The 21,163-nt window shown below is 38.3% G+C and overlaps 2 protein-coding genes and 3 pseudogenes across 2 annotated transcripts; 2 read left to right on the plus strand and 3 right to left on the minus strand.

The window, feature by feature from the left end:
* On the minus strand, positions 1-2,210 carry LOC120013869 (L-type lectin-domain containing receptor kinase IX.1-like). The gene has a single exon (XM_038865830.1). The coding sequence runs from the start codon at positions 2,153-2,155 to the stop codon at positions 197-199; it is 1,959 nt and encodes a 652-aa protein (XP_038721758.1). The 5' UTR covers positions 2,156-2,210; the 3' UTR covers positions 1-196.
* A 301-nt stretch (positions 2,211-2,511) lies between these two features.
* On the plus strand, positions 2,512-12,902 carry LOC120012585 (annotated as a pseudogene).
* LOC120012179 lies at positions 6,013-11,151 on the minus strand (annotated as a pseudogene).
* Positions 12,903-13,292: 390 nt separating the features above from the next.
* Positions 13,293-15,551, minus strand: LOC120012518 (L-type lectin-domain containing receptor kinase IX.1-like). Its single transcript, XM_038863950.1, has one exon. The coding sequence runs from the start codon at positions 15,373-15,375 to the stop codon at positions 13,435-13,437; it is 1,941 nt and encodes a 646-aa protein (XP_038719878.1). The 5' UTR covers positions 15,376-15,551; the 3' UTR covers positions 13,293-13,434.
* Positions 15,552-20,258: 4,707 nt separating this feature from the next.
* On the plus strand, positions 20,259-20,908 carry LOC120012586 (annotated as a pseudogene).
* Positions 20,909-21,163: the final 255 nt, after the last annotated feature.

Raw genomic sequence — 21,163 nt, forward strand, 5'->3', positions numbered from 1 at the left:
GGTCTAAATTAAATTAGCCTTGATACCTCCCATCATTTATCATTCCAGAAATAAACAACTTCATTTGGACTTTTTATTTCCAATATTACACAGACACATAAGACACATAACATTTTATCAACACTTCTGATAAGCAAAAATGTTAATTGACTGACCAGACAGAGAAGATTATCAGAAAAAAGATTATCAAGCTAGATTAACGACCCACTTCAATAGATGAATTAGTAAGTTCAGCAGCACCACTGGCTGAGGGAATACTAGGCATATCAAAGATAGGAACGGGCATTCTGCTTGGAAGATTAGGAATATTGGCTTCAAATTTCAACACTTGAATTGCTTGTCTTATTGAAGGCCTGCAACTGTGATCAGGATGAGCACACCATAGTCCAACAATCATCAAACACTGAACTTGATTCATGTCGAAATCCGAATTCAGTCTCTGATCAACACCTGAAAGAAGATTTTCATTTCCGTAAAGATTCCAAACCCACTCTACTAAGCATATTTCATTGTTCTCCTCCGGGGGTTCACTTGTCTTTCTTCCTGTCACAATTTCTAATGCCACCACCCCAAAGCTGTACACGTCTGATTCCTTGCTAGGCCGTCTAGTGCTTATATATTCAGGTGCAAGGTAGCCTAAAGTTCCAGCTAATCCAGTTGTCAGGGGACCTCTCTCGTGGTCCATGAGCCGAGCTAACCCAAAATCTCCAAGCTTCACATTAAAACTTGAATCTAGCATTATATTACTTGATTTAATGTCACGGTGCACCACACACTGCTCCCATTCTTCATGAAGATAGAGCAATCCAGAGGCTATTCCCAGGACAATTTTATATCTCAAATTCCAGTTCAGAGGAGTATAACTTCTCTTGCTGAACAGATGCATATCAAGGCTTCCATTTGGCATGAACTCATACACGAGCAGGAACTCACCTCTGTCGTGGCACCAACCGACGAGTTTCACCAGGTTCCGGTGCCTCAGCCGGCTAATAACCCTGACCTCGGTCACATACTCTTTTTTGCCTTGTCTAGAACCTCTTGATATTTTCTTGACAGCAACTGGCACGTCTATATCGATCAGGTAGCCTTTGTAGACAGAACCAAATCCTCCTTCACCTAATTTCTTATCATTGGAGAAGTTATTGGTAGCAGAAACTAGTTCTTCATAAGAGAATCTTCTTGGTCCTGCTTCTCTTTCCAGGTCTTCATTGATTGATGCTAAAGTCAATCTCTCCGCTATTCGCTTTCTTTTCTTCTTCTGCAGCTTCTTTCTACGGCAAACCCCAAAAGCTACAATTGCTCCAAAAAAGAACACACTCACTGCAACTGGTAGACCAACTAAGAGGAACAAAGAATTGGCATTCGTTCCATTTGATTCCTCCTCCATATCTAAGCTTGAACTGAACTCCCAAGACAGAAGTGTATGTCTTTCTATTAGTTGACCTGTGGCAGCAGTAAATCCAATTGTGACCCACTCAGGAAGGATCTCTCTGAGATCAACAATGTGAGAAAGACTAGAATTCTCTAGCGGGGTATTGGTTTTCTGGTAAGTCCAAGATACACTCAAGTTCTTGGTAGTAGAGTTGTATCTGATCCAAACATCAGCATTGTCGTCACCATGGAAAGTCACATTCCAAGGAGTGGTTACTGCAGAAGAAATTGAGTTTTTGTTGATCCCCACATGTTCATATGGAGGATCCCAATCTGAATTCGAATAGGTGTCAAATTCAACATGGACAATTTGGTTCCGAGAGGATCCAGTTGTTGTGGTGTTATAGAGGCCTAACAAACCACCAATTGAGTTAACTGGGATTGGAAATCCAACAGGAGCAAGAAAAAATGCTAATCCAGCACCATAAGCTGGACGGCCTTGAGTGTCGATGCTGAAAGTGAAACGGGTGGTGAAGTCTGCAAGCACTCTTGATTTGGAATCCCAGATTGGCACCATTTTGGTGTAGGTGGCTCTACCAACATGACAATAGTAATTTGGCCTGGTGAAATCAATGGTTCCAGCTAAAGCTCTCGCAAATCCTTCATAGTATATGCTATTATCATTGTTACTGAACTGAGACATCCGAAATGAAATCGAAGTAGCAGAGGGAAGAAGGAAAATGAAGGAAAACAGAAGAAACAAAAAAGAAAAGAAAGAGGCCATAGAAGGCTGAGAACTGAGAAGATATGCAAAAAAATTGGTAATGCAAAAAAAAAAATGACACTTCAATATTTTATAATGGTAACTCTGATTTCTTATGGTTCCTGTACTACTAAGTTACAGTCCGTGTGAAAATTTTGACTTATTTTGCTCCGTATGGAGAAGATGATAATACTTTCATATAGTATAAAATTATGATTTAATGAAATTATCGAGTGTTGGAAAATTTTTAAAATACTCAGGATAATATAATTTTCTACAAAAATGGTTCTTATATGATGTTGACCATTTAATATTAAAACACCTTCAACTCGTTTTTATTTTATACGGAGCGCGTAGTATAAGAAATAACATGTCAAATGATAAAAGAGACGATTGCTCTCATTTTAATTGACGGTAATCCATAAATATTATCGCAAATTTTATAATATACAAGCCTAATATCATATTCTTTCTAAACACTGGATATGATTAAATTATACAATAAGTTACACAAAAATTAAATTATACATTGGATAGGAATATTATAGTGTCTATAGGGAGCCCAAACGGAAATGATGATTTTTATGGTGGAAATTCTCAAGTTGCAACCTTTTATGTAGTAGGAAAGTTCAAGGAAGCAGTGGGTTTATATATCTGCGAAAATTCAGTAAAGGAAACCTACATGAAATTCTCAAGTTGCAACCTTTTATGTGGTAGGAAAGTTCAAGGAAGCAGTGGGTTTATATATCTGTGAAAATTCAATGAAGGAAACCTACATGGAAAATCGAAACAAAACGACCTTGAATTGGGGGAACCATTGCCCACCCCCCACGTTCCATTCAGCTTTCATTGACTTGGATTTTGACAAGTCTTCGTAGACAAAAAAGCTCATCTGCCTGGAGGACAAAACACGGATTTCTGCAACTAACAATTCCTTCTCTCCGTTCCTTCCATTCTCTTCCCTTTCCTCAAATCCCTCAATCCAAACACATTCTTAGGCTTATACGACACAACAACAAGTGACTCTTCCACAAACCAAATTGTTCACGTTGAGTTCAACACATTCTCTAATCAAGAATGGGATCCTCGTTCTCCATATCAGTATGTTGAGATCAACTGCTTCAACAAGCACAACAGCTTGGAGCTAGCGAATTTTGTGCTGTTTATAAAGGGTACTTGAACGATCTGATCAATATTCCTGTAGCTGTCAATAAGATTTCAAGGGGTTCTAAGAGCATCCCAATGGGACACTTGAGAACATACTCCAAAATGTTTCAAAGTTTGTACAATAATGACATTCTCAAGCACTCCAATACTATACACCCACAATGAGACATGTTCTCAAGCACTCCTAAATACTTACCTTCCTCTCTCTCATTTAAGTGCTTCTCTATCAAACATCAACTAAATATTAAATTTCATTTGCAATATAATTTAATCTTTTTTTGCTGAAGTCTTATTTGTTCCACCACATTTTATATGCATACAACTTCTCCCTCACGAGATTCTTTAATTTATTTTTTTTTTGTCCAACCAGGGTGCTCATTTGTGTTCAGTTGTCTTCAATCTCATAATATCTCGTCATAGCAACAATTGGATTCTAGAGAATTTTCTTCAATTTTCTTCAACCTCATCATAGGATCAACTCACCTTCATCATTTGTCCACATAAGTCACAAATCAACACAACAACATCAGTTATAACGGAGATAAGGATTATTAATCGGATGATGAGGCTCCAGAATCTGGTGTAGGTCTTAGATTGATACCATGGCTGAGTCGAATTCCTTATTGTTTATGAATTCATGTCAAATGGTAGTTGATAGTGTCATATTTTATTCATGTTTATACCTCAATTTACACTTGCTTTTGTATCTCTTTGTTGAAAATAATAAAGAATATTACAAATGTTTTCTTTTAGTTTTGATGTTGAGGAACGTTAATTAATAGAATGGGTGATAATTAAAGACCTTATTTTGTATGAAGACATGGAGATTAAGTCCACAAGTGATTGTTACTATAAGCTCAATTATAATCAAATAGGGAAATATGAGTGGACCGACGACTTTGCTGTGTGATTGAAAGAAACAAGAGTGGCTGTGCAAGAATAAGGATAGAGATTGTTGATGTGAGTTTTAAGACCCGTCAAGAGTATAGCGATTCTAAACCCAAATTATACTCGCAAGTGCGCGAATCAATTGTAGTATAGAAGTGGCAAATCCGAGTATCGTACCCACAGAGACTGAATATTAAATATTTACAATTCCAACTCTTTGTAATTATCAATGGAAACAAAATAAATAAGGATTAATACAAATAAACAAACACTAGGGATCCGATTTCACCAACTCTATTGTATTTAAATTATTTAGCCGACAATTATCATTTCATTCATGCATGTCAAAGATCAAGTCCCCTAATTTATGTAATAGTCATGGGCATCTGACTTACCACGTCTATTCTTAATTGCAACCAACCATGGACATTTGGATTGGCTAGGACAATCAAGAATGCATTAAGATTTATGGTAACTTATGTAGCGATCACAAAGATCCTAGCATATGACATCTATGTCTAGGTAACTCCGGTGTTAATTGCAAGAAGCTGGTCTCAAATTGGACATGGGCATTTGCCTCAATTTGCATCATGGTAATCAAACCTAGATGGTAGCTAAGCATCAAGATTTAATTATCAATAAAGAATAGCTAATTAACACTTGACATAGCAAAAATAAACTAATAATTAATCAAACCAAATTTATTTTCATACAATAGAGTGGATCCATCATCATCTTAGTAAGAAGATTAGTTCCTCATACTAGGTTTACACAACTAACAATTTATCTCACAAAATTCTAGAAAGAATATGTGAGAGAATTGTTGTAAAAGAGAAAATAGAACTCAAGAACTCACTCTCTAATTCTTCTCCTCCTCTTGCCTCTTTCTCCCCTCCTTCAATGTTGTCTTGTGTTGTCTCAATCCTTTCCATAGCTCTCTATTTATAGGAAGTTAGGAGCTATCCATACATTGAATGGCCAACCATGACAAAGTAAGTGGAGTCACCACCATTGAATGGCCAATTTGCACTATAATGATGGTGATGCATGGAATGATGTCAAATGGTTTTGACAAATCATGTGGTGGGCTTTCAAATGATAATCAAGGAATGGGTCAAGATCGTAGTGGACACAAGCATATGGACTCTTCATGAAATGGGCCACAAATGTTGAACATGAGTTGGTATGAATTGGGCCTGAAAATATAAAAACAAATACAAAGTGAGTGAAAATGATATTTGCATTTAATGGTGTAATAATCACTTTAAACCTTAATTATGTGGCAAATGCCTTAATAATTCATTATTAAAAGTGTACATTTTTGGCACTTATCAATTGTAATGACAAAATCAACAAAATTTAATTGACATCATTAGTTTCAAAGAATAAGGATAGAGATTGTAAAGTTACATATATGCTTCTTTACATTTAAACAAATTACACCATATACATGGTGCCTCTCTCATATTTTTTTTCTGCACATGACATCATCATTTTTGATTCTTTTTTTTTCACGAAACTTTAAAACGATTTATATATAAAAATACATGATGAAATTTGACAAAAAAAATTATATATTCTCAATCAACATGAAGAACTTTTTCAAACAAGATTACTCATCGATATATTCCAAGATAAAAAAGATCTCACATGTAAATTTAATTTATCTGCACTGAAATGAATTTATCTGTGCCACATGTAATTTATGTGCGTTGCATATAATTTATATGCAGTGCATAAAAATTATTTATCTGCATAGCATATAATTTATCTACAGTGTATATCATTTATTTACAGTGCGTAAAAATTATTTATTTATAGAGGATATAATTTACCTCCAGTGTATATAATTTATATGCAATATAAATTTAGTGCAAATAAATTTCAATATATACTACTCATAACAACACCACAACAGATGATACAGAAAAAATTATCAAGACTTCTGATAAGCAAAAATGTTAATTGACTGACCAGACAGAGAAGATTATCAGAAAAAGATTTTCAAGCTAGATTAACGACCCAATTCAATAGATGAATTAGTAAGTTCAGGAGCAGCACTGGTTGAGGGAATACTAGGCATATCAAAGATAGGAACGAGCATTCTGCTTGGAAGATTAGGAATATTGGCTTCAAATTTCAACACTTGAATTGCTTGTCTTATTGAAGGCCTACAACTGTGATCAGGATGAGCACACCATAGTCCAACAATCATCAAACGCTGAACTTGATTCATGTCGAAATCCGAATTCAGCCTCTGATCAACACCTGAAAGAAGATTTTCATTTCCGTAAAGATTCCAAACCCACTCTACTAAGCATATTTCATTGTTCTCCTCCGGGGGCTGACTTGTCTTTCTTCCTGTCACAATTTCTAATACCACCACCCCAAAGCTGTACACATCTGATTCCTTGCTAGGCCTTCTAGTGCTTATATATTCAGGTGCAAGGTAGCCTAAACTTCCTGCTAATCCAGTTGCCAGGACATATATCTAGTGGTCCATGAGCCGAGCTAACCCAAAATCTCCAAGCTTCACATTAAAACTTGAATCTAGCATTATATTACTTGATTTGATGTCTCGATGCACCACGCACTGCTCCCATTCTTCATGAAGATAGAGCAATCCAGAGGCTATTCCCAGGGCTATCTTATATCTCAAATTCTAGTTCAAAGGAGTATAACTTCTCTTGCTGAACAGATGCATAACAAGGCTTCCATTTGGCATGAACTCATACACGAGCAGGAACTCGCCTCCGTCATGGCACCAACCGACGAGTTTCACCAGGTTCTGGTGCCTCAGCCGGCTAATAATCCTCACCTCGGTCACATACTATTTTTTGCCTTGTCTAGAACCTCTTGATATTTTCTTGACGGCAACTGGCAAGTCTATATCAATCAGGTAGCCTTTGTAGACAGAACTAAATCCTCCTTCACCCAATTTCTTGTCATTGGAGAAGTTATTGGTAGCAAAAAGGGAGAAGTACCACAGAGGCCCCTGTACTTTGCAAAACGGGTCATTTGAGCCCCTTTACTTTTTTTCGGGTCATTGAACACCCTCTACTTACGAGAATGGACTAAATTAGCCCCGCAAGGAACTTCTGTTATAACGGTGCTTATGTGGTAGTTATCTATTTGAGCTGGATTTTTCTAATAAATTCTAATATGCTGACTAGGCGATGACGTGTCATTGGCCAATAAAATAATGACACGTGTCCAATTCTTTGTTTTTACTATGAAAGTAGATATGTTACAATTTCATTGAAATGATTGTAAACTTCATATTTTAGGGTCAAAGAACCCCCTGTACTTTAATTAATGGGTTTTTTAAGCCCTCATACTTTCATCAAATGGGTCAAATTAGACCATCGAATTCCAAAAAATTTGCATCCATAAACATCCATTAATAAAAATGAGTCAAATAGATTCAGTGCATAAACATGATTCCAATAGATCCATTACACAAGCCATCCTCAAATACTACAAAATCTGATTAAACAGTTCCAACATCAACAACAGAACACATAAATCAAAAACAGGGATGAACACCAAATGACCCTCTATCAACTCCATTCTTCTTGTTCTTCATACTCTCACTTCCACGGTCAATTACCCTTGACATAGAAGTCCCAGGCTGCAAAAATTGAGGAAAAAAACACCATAATATTAAACAACAAAATAATTCTTTGACATTAACATACAATACATCTGCAAGGTAGAAAATGCAAATTATCAAACTTACGTTTAGGATTGAACAACCTGTATCAGGATTAATGTAGAGACCCAGGCCAGTCAATAATGTCCTCTTTTTTGGCTTGGTTTTTGGCCTGCATTCCTTGTGAAAAGGACTGACATACCTAGTCCTGCTAGGTTGTCCCTGCATTGGTTCATTAGATCCTCCCTGCATTGAGGCCATGGCTGCACTTGTTTGCCTTGTCATCCTTGGTTCATTTGTTTGGGATGCTTGACTTGTTTGCCTTCTCATCCTTGGTTCATTTGTTGAAGTTAAACCACTAACTTGGCTACTGGAAGTTATCCTACCAGGACATGCCTTATTCCTAGCATTATGCCCCTTGCCCTTACACACTTTGCAAGTCATAATCCTCCCTTCTCGTGTCAAGTCCATGTTTCAGTGTTCTCAACCAGTACCACAGCCCAAGCTAATGGAAACATTTGATTATTCCCATCACGGCCTATTGCTGTCAATAATTCCCCTTTAACTAATCCCTTTAAAAAACATCCATCAATTCCTAATATTGGTCTGCAACCCTTCATAAATCCCTCCTTACATGCCTTAAAACAACAATAGAATGCTTTGAATGGAACAGGTCCATTCTCATCTTGCCTATCAGTAAGCAATGAGACAGTACTTCCAGGGTTAGACAACATCAACTCCTCAGCATAATTCCTTAATTGTGCATATTCCTTTACACAACTACCAGTTAAATCAGCTAATACAGTCTTTCTCACCCTTTTACATTGGCCTAAGCTCACATCTAATTCCAAAGCTTGTTCCATAAAGGGTTTTAGATATCTAATTTTTATGTCTGGGTGGGCAGCAATAAAACCATAGAACCTCTTCACCATGTACTTTGTAGTTAACCACTTTAAACCCCTTTTTGGTTGACATGTGTGTTCACTGACATAGGTCTTTACCTGAAAACTATCCACTTGTCTACTATATGATGCAAACATCAACCATGGACAATCAGTAGCTCCCTTACATTTGGCTCTACATCTACTAGGTTCATTTTTACTGAATCGAATGTCAGTCCTAGTCATTATAGCATAATTGCTAACAACATCCTTAAACTCATTATTACTAGTGAACAACATGCCAAGCTCAAATTTCGGAATACCTTTCACCTTTTTGTATGATGGAAATCTGCTTCTCTTTCTAATTGCATCATCCCGCACCTCTGGATCCTCATCTGTACTATCCCTGTAACTTCCTGGATCAGAAGAGTCTAAATAATCACTATCAACACCTTTCTCGCTCTCCCCAGGCTCCTCATCATACTCCTCATAACCTAAACCCTCATCATTCTGCTCATCATCATGCTCCTCATGAACCTGCTCATCATCATCTTCACCTTCTTTGTCACTCTCCTGCAGTAGAGATACATCCTTCCATCCCCTTTTGTAGTTTCTAACCTTCTCCCTCGCAACAATCACCTCCTCATCGTCCTCTGAGGAGTTATCTTCAGGAACAACTTCACTGTCTGAGCTACTAGAAGAGTACTGAAAAACAAAATCGTAACCATGTGAGAAAATAAACCCTAAAAACCCCAAATCGAACCCATATCAGAAAAACCTAATCTCAAACTCACCTCCTCTTGTATTTTCTTTCGCCGAACAGCTCTGACCTTCGTTGGAGACATTTCGTCGACGATTGTATCTGAAATCAAACCCAGTTGTGACAGAACCCAAATCGATGATCGACGGCACTCCTTCCTCTCAAATGTCTCTCTACAAAGGTTTCATAAATTTAGGGTTTCTGTGTGTGAGATTGTAACTTAACCCCATCAATTGCCATGTCATTTTCAATTTTCTTTAAATAAAATCCATGTCATTTTCTTTTGCCAACTCAGCTTTTTTTTAACGGAAATGTTATACAAGGGCCAACGTAGCCCATTCTCGCAAGTAGAGGGTGTTCAATGACCCGAAAAAAAGTAAAGGGGCTCAAATGACCCGTTTTGAAAAGTACAGGGGCCTCTGTGGTACTTCTCCCGTAGCAAAAACTAGTTCTTCATAAGAGAATCTTCTTAGTCCTGCTCCTCTTTCCAGGTCTTCATTGATTGATGCTAAAGTCAATCTCTTTGCTATTCGCTTTCTTTTCTTCTTCTGCAGCTTCTTTCTACGGCAAACCCCAAAAACTACAATTGCTCCAAAAAAGAACACACTCACTGGAACTGGTAGACCAACTAAGAGTAACAAAGAATTGACATTCTTTCCATTTGATTCCTCCTCCATATCTAAGCTTGAATGGAACTCCCAAGACAGAAGTGTATGTCTTTCTATTAGTTGACTTGTGGCAGCAGTAAATCCAATTGTGACCCACTCAAGAAGGATCTCTCTGAGATCAACAATGTGAGAAAGACTAGAATTCTCTAGCGGGGTATTGGTTTTCCGGTAAGTCCAAGATACACTCAAGTTCTTGGTAGTAGAGTTGTATCTGCTCCAAACATCAGCATTGTCGTCACCATGGAAAGTCACACTCCAACGAGTGGTTACTGCAGAAGAAATTGAGTTTTTGTTAATCCCCACATGTTCATATGGAGGATCCCAATCCGAATTCGAATAGGTGTCAAATTCAACATGGACAATTTGGTTCCGAGAGGATCCAGTTGTTGTGGTGTTATAGAGGCCTAAGAAACCACCAATTGAGTTAACTGGGATTGGAAATCCAACAGGAGCAAGAAAAAATGCAAATCCAGCACCATAAGCTGGACGGCCTTGAGTGTCGATGCTGAAAGTGAAACGGGTGGTGAAGTCTGCAAGTACTCTTGATTTGGAATCCCAGATTGGCACCATTTTGTTGTAGGTGGCTCTACCAATATGACAATAATAATTTGGGCTGGTGAAATCAATGGTTCCAGCTAAAGCTCTCGCATCTCCTTCATAGTATATGCTATTATCATTGTTACTGAACTGAGACATCCGAAATGAAATCGAAGTAGCAGAGGGAAGAAGGAAAATGAAGGCAAACAGAAGAAACAAAAATGAAAAGAAAGAGGCCATAGAAGGCTGAGAACTGAGAAGATATGCAAAGTATTTAATGACACTTGAATATTTTATAATGGTGACTCTGATTTCTTGTGGTTCTTGTACCGCTAAGGTGCAGCCCGTGTGAAATTTTGACGAGTCTTTATCAAAATGAAACTTGTACCAGAATGGAGTGTGGACTATAAAGTGTTTACTTTTTCAGGCTCATTGTATGGGCATAATTGTCATCTCTCAATTCAACTGCTTTACTTAATAATGAAAAGAGGTAGTCAGAAAGAGGACAAGACTGCTGCTGGGGGACAAAGAAAATTAAAAGGAAAGAAAAGATGCCTATGATTGAAGGAAAGTAGGAAACATAGTTTGGATTGGAGTTGGACTTTGATGCAAGAATTGAAAGAAACATTGGCCGCTATAATGACTTATTTCATTGGTTCAATTTGTGACCAACAGAGAGTCTGTGTAGGGCACTCCAGTCATAGTCCAAGACTCTAAGCCTCTTAAGTGGAAATATGTGAAGCTTAAGAGGAAGAAGTTCGATCACTCAGACAGTGCAGGAGGAGCCTCGAATATGGAACAGGTGAAGGGAAGAAGGGAGTAATCATAATCATGTTGTTGTAAATAACGATGTAGGTCATAGCGCACAACCATTTTTCTTAGAATCTTAGATATATAGAATGGTATTATACTATAGAAAACTATATAAAAAAAACTTCTAACATGAAAATATGGTACACAACAAATTTTTGTCCCTTAATTACTATCCATAGAAAACAATCTCTCTCTCTCTCGAGCATTTCTTCGAACACTGAAACGGCATTGTCTCCATTCACAATCCAAATACATCCGTCGAGCCACAGCAGTCCAACACGCAATGCTTCTCTCTAACAAGTCCTAACATATAGCTGTATCAAGTTAGGGGGTTGTGTAAGTACGATTCAGGCTTAGCTTATTTCTTTTCCCAGGTACTGCTCTGTTTCGAGCCATTTGAAAACTCGGTCTATAAAGTCAGTCAAATTGATCCGTTATGCACAAAAATTACAAAACAATTCTCGTCCCATCCCTAGTACCAGTACTTAACACTGATCCATATACAAAAACCCACTAACCGAGCCCAATAAACACTCTTATTGGGCCTAGGCTGGGCCCATACTGGAGCCCATGAAAAGAAAATATCACCGCCATCAGGCATCACGTAAAGCATCCTTCAAATTGAATTATTCCAAGAAATATACTATATTTTAACCTTAACTGACACCATATAATTGTATTTTTGCGTATCTAGGTAGTCGGCTATAAATGAAAAACCATAACTCAATTGTACACACATGATTTCTCTTAGCGAGAATAAGCAATGAATTCTGGTGCAGGTCTTAGGTTGGTGCCATGACAAGTGTAAATTCCTTATTGTTTTATGAATTCATGTCAAATGGTAGCCTTGATTCTCATCTCTCTGGGAATAAGACTCCTCTCATGTGGGTTTTGAGATACAAGATAGCCTTCGGATTGCTCTATCTTAATGAATAATGGTAGCAATGTGTGGTGCACCGTGATATCAAATAAAGCATTATAATGCTGGATTCTAGTTTTAATGTCAAGCTTGGCGACTTTGGTTTAACCAGGCTTATGGACCATGAGATAGGTCCTCTCAGAACTAGGCTTGTTGGAATTAGGCTACCTGATCCCTGAATATATGAGCACTGGCCGGGCTAGCTAAGAGTCGGATGTGTAAAGCTTTGGAGTGGTGGTATTAGAAATAGCCACGGGAAGAAAGGCAGTGAATCATATGGATCACAGCTCGGAGATGAGTTTTCTGGAGAGGATTCTATGGAAGTGGCAATCTTATATCAGTCGCCGATCAGAGATTGCATATGGTGGCAGGAAAAAAGTAGAGTGTTTGATGATTGTTGGACTTTGGTGTGCTCATCCTGATCACAAAATGAGGCCTTCAATGAGGGACAAGGACTGCATTACATTCATCTGTCTTCCCTAAACATTGTAAGGACAAGAGTCTTGTTCATTGGGTTTGATTCTTGTAGTGTGGAAAAACTTCATCATCAAAAGATTCGATGATTAATGTAACTTGATTCTGCTTAATGATTTCTTAGGTTTACGTAACTTTAACTTGTACTCGCCCCCATTTTTTTGGTAGAAAGCTGATATTCATTTCTACTTGACTACAGATGGATTAAGGGTATGCCTCGGCACAAGACTAAAAGTTGTTTCTTTACAATGTAAGATATATCCGCCATCACCTGATCATGCTGTCTATTTCCCTTTGCTTTTCCTTTGTCAGTAAAAGAAAGCTGATATTCATTACTATGTGGTCTAAATTAAAGTACCCTTGATACCTCCCATCATTAATCATTCCAGAAATAAACAACTTGCTTTGGACTTTTTATTTCTAATATTACACAGACACATAACATTTTATCAAGACTTCTGATAAGCGAAAATGTTAATTTACTGACAAGACACAGAAGATTTTCCAGTCAAGATTATCAGAAAAAGATTTTCAAGCTACGTTAACGACCCAATTCAATAAATGAATTAGTAATTTCACCAGCCTCACTGACTGAGGGAATACTATGCATATCATAGATAGGAGCAGGCATTCTGCTTGGAAGATCAGGAATATTGGCTTCAAATTTCAACACTTGAATTGCTTGTCTTATTGAAGGCCTACAACTGTGATTAGGATGAGCACACCACAGTCCAACAATCATCAAACACTGAACTTGATTCATGTCGAATTCTGAATGCAATCTCTGATCAACGCCTGAAAGAAGATTTTCATTTGCATAAAGATTCCAAACCCACTCTAGTAAACATATTTCATTGTTCTCCTCCGGGAGTTCGCTTGTCTTTCTTCCCGTCACAATTTCTAATGCCACCACCCCAAAGCTGTACACGTCTGATTTCTTGCTAGGCCTTCTAGTGCTCATATATTCTGGTGCAAGGTAGCCTAAAGTTCCTGCTAATCCAGTTGTCAGGGGACCTAGCTCGTGGTTCATGAGCCGAGCTAACCCAAAATCTCCAATCTTCACATTAAAACTTGAATCTAACATTATATTACTTGATTTGATGTCACGATGCACCACACACTGCTCACATTCTTCATGAAGATAGAGCAATCCAGAGGCTATTCCCAGGGCAATTTTATATCTCAAATTCCAGTTCAGAGGAGTATAACTTCTATTGCTGAACAGATGCATATCAAGGCTTCCATTTGGCATGAACTCATACACGAGCAGGAACTTGCCTCTGTCGTGGCACCAACCGACGAGTTTCACCAGGTTCCTGTGCCTCAGCCGGCTAATAACCCTGACCTCGGTCACATACTCTTTTTTGCCTTGTCTAGAACCTCTTGATATTTTCTTTACAGCAACTGGCACGTCTATATCAATCAGGTAACCTTTGTAGACAGAACCAAATCCTCCTTCACCTAATTTCTTATCATTGGAGAAGTTATTGGTAGCAGAAACTAGTTCTTCATAAGAGAACCTTCTTGGTCCTGCTCCTCTTTCCAGGTCTTCATTGATTGATGATACCAATCCCTCCGCTATTCGTTTTCTTTTCTCCTCCTTCAGACGCTTCAAGATACGGCAAAACCCAAAAGCTACAAATGCTCCAAAAAGTGGTAGACCAACTAAGAGTATCAAAGCATTGCCATTCTTTCCATTTGATTCCTCCTCCATATCCAAGCGTGAACTGAACTCCCAAGACAGAAGTGTATGTCTTTCTACTAGATTACTTGTAGCGGCAGTAAATCCAATTGTGACCCACTCAGGAAGGATCTCTCTGAGATCAACAATGTGAGAAAGACTAGAATTCTCTAGCGGACTATTGGTTTTCAGGTAAGTCCAAGATACACTCAAGTTCTTGCTAGTAGAGTCGTAACTGATGCAAACATCAGCATGGTCTTCATTATGGAAACTAGCATTCCAAGGAGTGGTAACCGCAGAAGAAATTGAGTTTTTGTTAATACCCACATGTCCATATGGAGGATCCCAATCCGAATTTGAAATGGAGTCGAATTCAACATGGACAATTTGGTTCAGAGAGGAACCAGTGGTTGTGGTGTTATAGAGGCCTAAGAAACCACCAACTGAGTTAACTGGGATTGAAAATCCAATAGGAGCAAGAAAAAATGCAAATCCAGCACCATAAGCTGGACGGCCTTCAGTGTTGATGCTGAAAGTGAAACGGGTAGTGAAGTCTGCAAGCCCTCTGGATTTGGAATCCCAGATTGGCACCGTTTTGGTGTAGATGGCTCTACCAATATGACATACATAATTTGGGCTGGTGAAATCAATGGTTCCAGCTAAAGTTCTCGCATCTCCTTCATAGTATATGCTAGTATCATTGTTATCGAAACGAGACATCTGAAATGAAATTGAAGTAGCAGATGGAAGAAGGAAAATGAAGGAAGATAGAAGAAACAAAAATGAAAAGAAAGAGGCCATATAAGGCTGAGAAGATATGCAAAATGGTTAATGCAAAAAAAAAAAAAAGACACTTCACTGTTTTATAATGATGTCGCTGATTTCTTGTGGTTCCTGTACTGCTAAGGTACAACCCTGTACAATTTCAAGGAGTCTTATGAAAAATGAAACTTAAAACAGGATGGAGTGTAGACTATCAGTATCCAGTTTCGATTTATATTGTGGTAGGAACTAGGAAAGTTTCGGAAGTGGGATTTACCACTGTGTAAATTCAGTGGAGGAAAGCTACAGTTCTAAAATTGAAACAAAAGACCTTGAGATGGGGGAATTATTGCGTATCCCCCAAGTCACCTTTTGTTTTTTTTGCCGATAGACTTGGATTTTGACAGGTCTTCGTCGACAAAAAAGGTCATTTACCAGGAGGAAAAACCACGGATTTCTGCAATTAGCAATTCCTTCCAAATATGTCCAACTATTTCAGAGTACTTTTTTCTTTTATATATAATTGGTCCAAAGCCTTGGTGTAGAATGGTCTTATATGCTGTGGGTGATGTTGCTACATTCCCTATGAAATTGTACAATGATATAAGAAGAGTTGAACACGTCGATCATGCTCGCAAATCAGCTGAGCAGGCTGTGAAGGTAATGGATCTTTGTATATACTTATGTATATTGGGATCCAGTTCTTTCCATAGTTTATATGTAGCTTTTGGTGAGTTTCCTTGTAACTACTTGTCCACGCCATTCACTGTACCCCTCCCCAATTTTCAGGCCATCAAGGCAAAGGAGGAGGGTAACTGTGCCCTTTAGGGCACTCTATTGTACTTTCGATGATATTTCTTCCAAAAAAAGATGTATAGTTTTTGACTAAACAAACTGCCTAGACTATTGAGATTTGAGAGCCTGTCTAGGGCACTCCAGTCATAGTCTAAGCCTCTTAACTGGAAATATGTGAAGCAACAACTCATACCGTAGAGAAGGGGCCATAAACTGGCGAGTCTTGATCAATTTGAAAGATCATTTGTACAACTTGGAAAATTGGGGTTTATATGAAAATTCAGAAGAGAACAACTATGGTTAGAAAATTGAAGCAGAAGTGATGCGGTATGTTCGAAGCTTTCCCTTGTCTCTCATCGAAAGAGTGGGAGCAAGCTGAGTGCCATATATGCGCGAGGCTTGCCTTAAATTAATACCCAAGGCTTTCAGTCCAGTCTTGTGAAGAGGCTTGGTTCTGGGCTTTGGGTACAGCCGGCTCAAGTGTGTATTGGGTGTCGGTTGGGCCTGGGTAGAAGTTTGCATCAATTTGGTATCGGAGCTAAGGCTCGCTTCCGTGTGTAGGCGCATGTGCACCTACAGGTGGGTGAGTGAATCGCCCCGGGTCACGAGATGTGTCCAGGTGTGTTAATCCTGGAGATGTGTCCAGGTGTGTTAATCCTGCACGTGGGACACGTCTTGCTGTGAAAAAGGAGGGAACGATGCGGTATGTCCGGAGCTTTCCCTTGTCCCACATCGAAAGAGTGGGAGCAAGCTGAGTGTCATATATACGCGAGGCTGGCCTTAAACTAATATCCAAGGTTTTCGGGCCAATCTTGTGAAGAGGTTTGGTTCTGAGCCTTGAGTACAGCCGGCTCAAGTGTGTATTGGGTGTCGGTTGGGCCTGGGTAGAAGTTTGCATCAAGAAGACCTTGAATTCGAGGAACTATTGCCTATATCCCAAGTCACCTACCATTTGACTTTCGTTGACTTGGATTTTGACAAGTCTACGCAGACAAAAAATCTCATTGTCTGGAGGACAAAACAACGATTTCTGCAATTAGCAATTTCTATCCATGACCTTAGTTTTTTTCTAATTGGTATTTGGTCCCAAGGCCTAATGTAGAGTGGTCCTAACTTTCTGTGGATCATATCTGTTCACTCCTTACTTGAATCACAAAGCTAGATTAACGTGCCCTTTAGGGATATGGAACTTTCTATGATATTTCTTCCAGGAAAAATATCCTTTTTGATTAAACAAACTCCCTACACTATTCAAAGGAGGAAAAAACAAATCCCTAGACTATTGAGATTTGAGTCTGTCTAAGGCACTCTAGCAGCCTCTTAAGTGGAGATATGGGAAGCCTAAGATCTAATTCTTTAAAATCCTTATTTTTTATTTTTTTTTTGAAATAGGGGTTTGGAGGGGGTAGAATTTGAACCCATGTCTTAATGGGTAAATGATCCCTTACACGTAAGATGATTGTCGATCAACCAACAATTCACGTACCTTTAAAATCCTTATTTGAAAACTCGATCTATAAAGTAATTGACCCATCATTCACAAATTACAAAACAATTCTCGTGTCATCCCTTGTACCAGTACTTACATTGATCCATATACAAAAACCCACTAACCCAGCCCAATAAAGTCTTATTGGGCCTAGGCTGGGCCCATACTGGAGACCATGAAAGGAAATGATCACCACCATCAGGTATCAGGTAAAGCATCCTTCAAATTGAATTATTCCAAGAAAATTAAATATACTATATTTTAACCTTAACGACACTAAGTATGAAATTAACCCTTATACTTTGGCTTTTGATTCAAAAAAGTCAATCAACTTTGTTTTGGATAAAAAAAACCTTTGTATTTATAAAAATGGTAAACGTTAGCCCTTCTATCAAAAGTATATTAAAAATGATTGATTTAACAGTTAAGTATATTTTTTTATTTCTTCATTTCTGATGTGACGTACATGTGGATGTAACCTATCAAATGGTGACACACGGCTCTTTTTAAAAAAAAAAATCTAGACATGCCTCTGCCTCTGCCTCCAACAAAAATACTCCATCTCGGACGAAATTCCCAGAAAACATGGCTTCTTTGTCTGCTCATCAAATTTCGCGATTATTTAAGTAACATTGTATTGAAAGTTTGAAATATAGGAATCATTCAAGAAGGCAGATAATGGAGCATAAGAATCTGGATTAAAAAAATGGAGGGATTCGACATATTCAACAACTAAATGAAAAACAAGCCCTTGGTAAGGACGGCTAATGGAGCTTCAGTTCCTGTTCAAGGAGTTGGTTCTATTTCCTTTCCCTCTATCTTTTGATTTCAATCCCTCCCCATCACCCTTGAAATCCTAATTCCACTAAACCTAGATTTTCAACAGCATGTTGACCTGAAATCAACGTATTGTTAGAAGGTGAAATTGCTCATTTTGATTCAAATCCCTTTCCCCTAGTAGCAGACGGGAGCATACAAAAGGAAGCCCATACCCTAGCATAACTCGAATGGTGAGAACATCAGGTGGATCGACCCAAAATGCAGCAGCAGTGGATGGAGGGAGGGAGGAGGAAGAAGAGAGAAGAGAGAGGAGAGGGGAAATATTTAGGGTTTTTCAATTTAAGATAAAACTAATTTGACATAGTATTTTGACATGTCATTTAAACATAGTTTTCATTTTTTTTAAAATCAAAGCCACATAAGATATTAGAGTCCACATCAGCATTTTTTAACGGATGTTTGACGGAAGGGTTAACGTGTATCATTCTTGTAAATACAAGGGTTTTTTTGATCCAAAACAAAGTTGAGGGACTTTTTTGAATCGAAAGGCAAAGTACAAAGGCCAATTCCATACTTATCCCTTGTATTTTTGGGTATCTAGGTAGTCGGCTATAAAGGAGAAACCATAACTCAATTGTACACACATGATTTCTCTTAACGAGAATAAGCAATGAATTCCGTGGACATAGACATTCTTGCATTTATCTCTAACCACGTAAAACCTCGTGTTCTTCTTTTTTATTGTCAGCGAGAGTTTAGGATTTAAGTTCTATTTTAACATCCCCCTATGCACAGAAAGTACCCCCCTCTCGTATCCTAAATCCAACAAGCTAACGGACTTCACCACTTGTTTTGGTTCAGCATCAACCCACAGAATCGATCATCTTATGCAACAGGCCTTGCTTTGTTCTTTGCTCCTGATGAATTTTCGATCCCAGTAAATTCCACTCTTAGGCTTATACAACCACCACAACCAAGTGACTCTTCTACAAACCAAATTGTTCACGTTGAGTTCGACCCATTCTCTAATCAAGAATGGGACCCTCGTCCTCCATATCAGCATATGTTGGGATCAACAAAGATCCCATTGCTTCAACAAGCACAACAGCTTGGAATGCGAGCTCCCACAGCGATGATAACGCCAACATACTAATAACATACAATTCTACTACAAAGAATTTTAGCATGTCATGGACTTATGAATCAACAAATAGCTTGGAATGCGAGCTCCCACAGCGATGATAACGCCAACGTACTAATAACATACAATTCTACTACAAAGAATTTTAGCATGACATGGACTTATGAATCAACAAATAATCCTCGGGAGAATTCTATTCTTTCACTCATCATTGATCTTCGAGACGTTCTACCTGAATAGATCACGATTAGATTTTCAACTACGACAAGTAATCTAATTGAGTGACATTCAGTTTCATCATGGGAGTTCAGTTCCAGTTTAGACATGAAAAAAGAAGAAAGATAGAAGTTTAGGCCCTTACTGTTGGTCTACCAGTTTCAATTGGTGTTCTGATTGTTGGAACAATTGGAGTCTTTGGTATTTGGTGGAGAAGGAAGAAGCATGAGAAGGAGGCAACAGCAGAGATGTGAATTTAAAATCAATCGGAGATCTTGAGAGAGGATCAAGACCAAGAAGGTTTTCTTACATAGAACCCATGTCAAAAACAAACAGCTTGTCAAATTATAAAGCATACTCGAACGATCTAAATATTCATGTAGCTGTCAATAAGATTTAACCGAGATAAGGATTATTAGCTGGTTGAGGCTCCAGAATCTGATGCAGGTCTTAGGTTGGTGTCATTACAGAAATTCCTTTTTTTTTAGGAATTCATGTCAAATGGTAGGCGATTCTCATCTCTTAGGGAATCAGACTCCTCTCATGTGGGTTTTGAGGTACAAGATAGCCCTTGGAATAGCCTTCGGATTGCTCTATCTTCATAAAGACTGGTAGCAATGTGCGGTGCACCGTGATATCGAATCAAGCAATATAATGCTGGATTCTAGATTTAATGTCAAGCTTGACGACTTTGGTTTAGCCGGACCTATGGACCATGAGATAGGTCCTCTTACAACTGGGTTCACTGGAACATTAGGCTACCAGACCCCTGAATATGTAAGCAGTGGCCGGGCTAGCAAAGATTCGGATGTGTACAACATTGGAGTGATGGATTAGAAATAGCCACCGAAAGAAAGGCAGTGAATCATACAGATCACAGCTTGGAAATGAGTTTTCAGGAGAGGATTCTATGGAATTGGCAATCTTATATCAGCTGTCGATTAGAGATTGCATATGGTGACAGGAAACAAGTAGAGTGTTTGATGATTGTCGGACTTTGGTGTGCTCATCCTGATCACAGTATGAGGCCCTCAATAAAACAAGCTATTTAGGTAGTGAACTTTGAGGCAGTGATGCCTAATCTTCGAAAAACAATGCATGCTCCTATGTTTCATGTGCATACTTCTTCAAGTTTTGATGATCCTTTATAAGTAGTTCACTTCAATCCTTCAAATCGATCGTTAAAAGTAGTTTTTATTCTAAGCTTGTGAGAGAGTAAATCATCCTCTTCACAATGAGGGACAAGGACTACATTCATCATTAATTATTCCAGAAATAAACAACTTGGTTTGGACTTTTTATTTCCAGTATTACACATACATAAAATCTTATCAACACTTCTTATAAGCAAAAATGTTAATTTACTGACCAGAATGAGAAGATTTTCCAGTCAAGATCATCAGAAG

The sequence above is a fragment of the Tripterygium wilfordii genome, chromosome 13 (assembly GCF_013401445.1).
Source record: "Tripterygium wilfordii isolate XIE 37 chromosome 13, ASM1340144v1, whole genome shotgun sequence".
NCBI classification, from domain to species: domain Eukaryota; kingdom Viridiplantae; phylum Streptophyta; class Magnoliopsida; order Celastrales; family Celastraceae; genus Tripterygium; species Tripterygium wilfordii.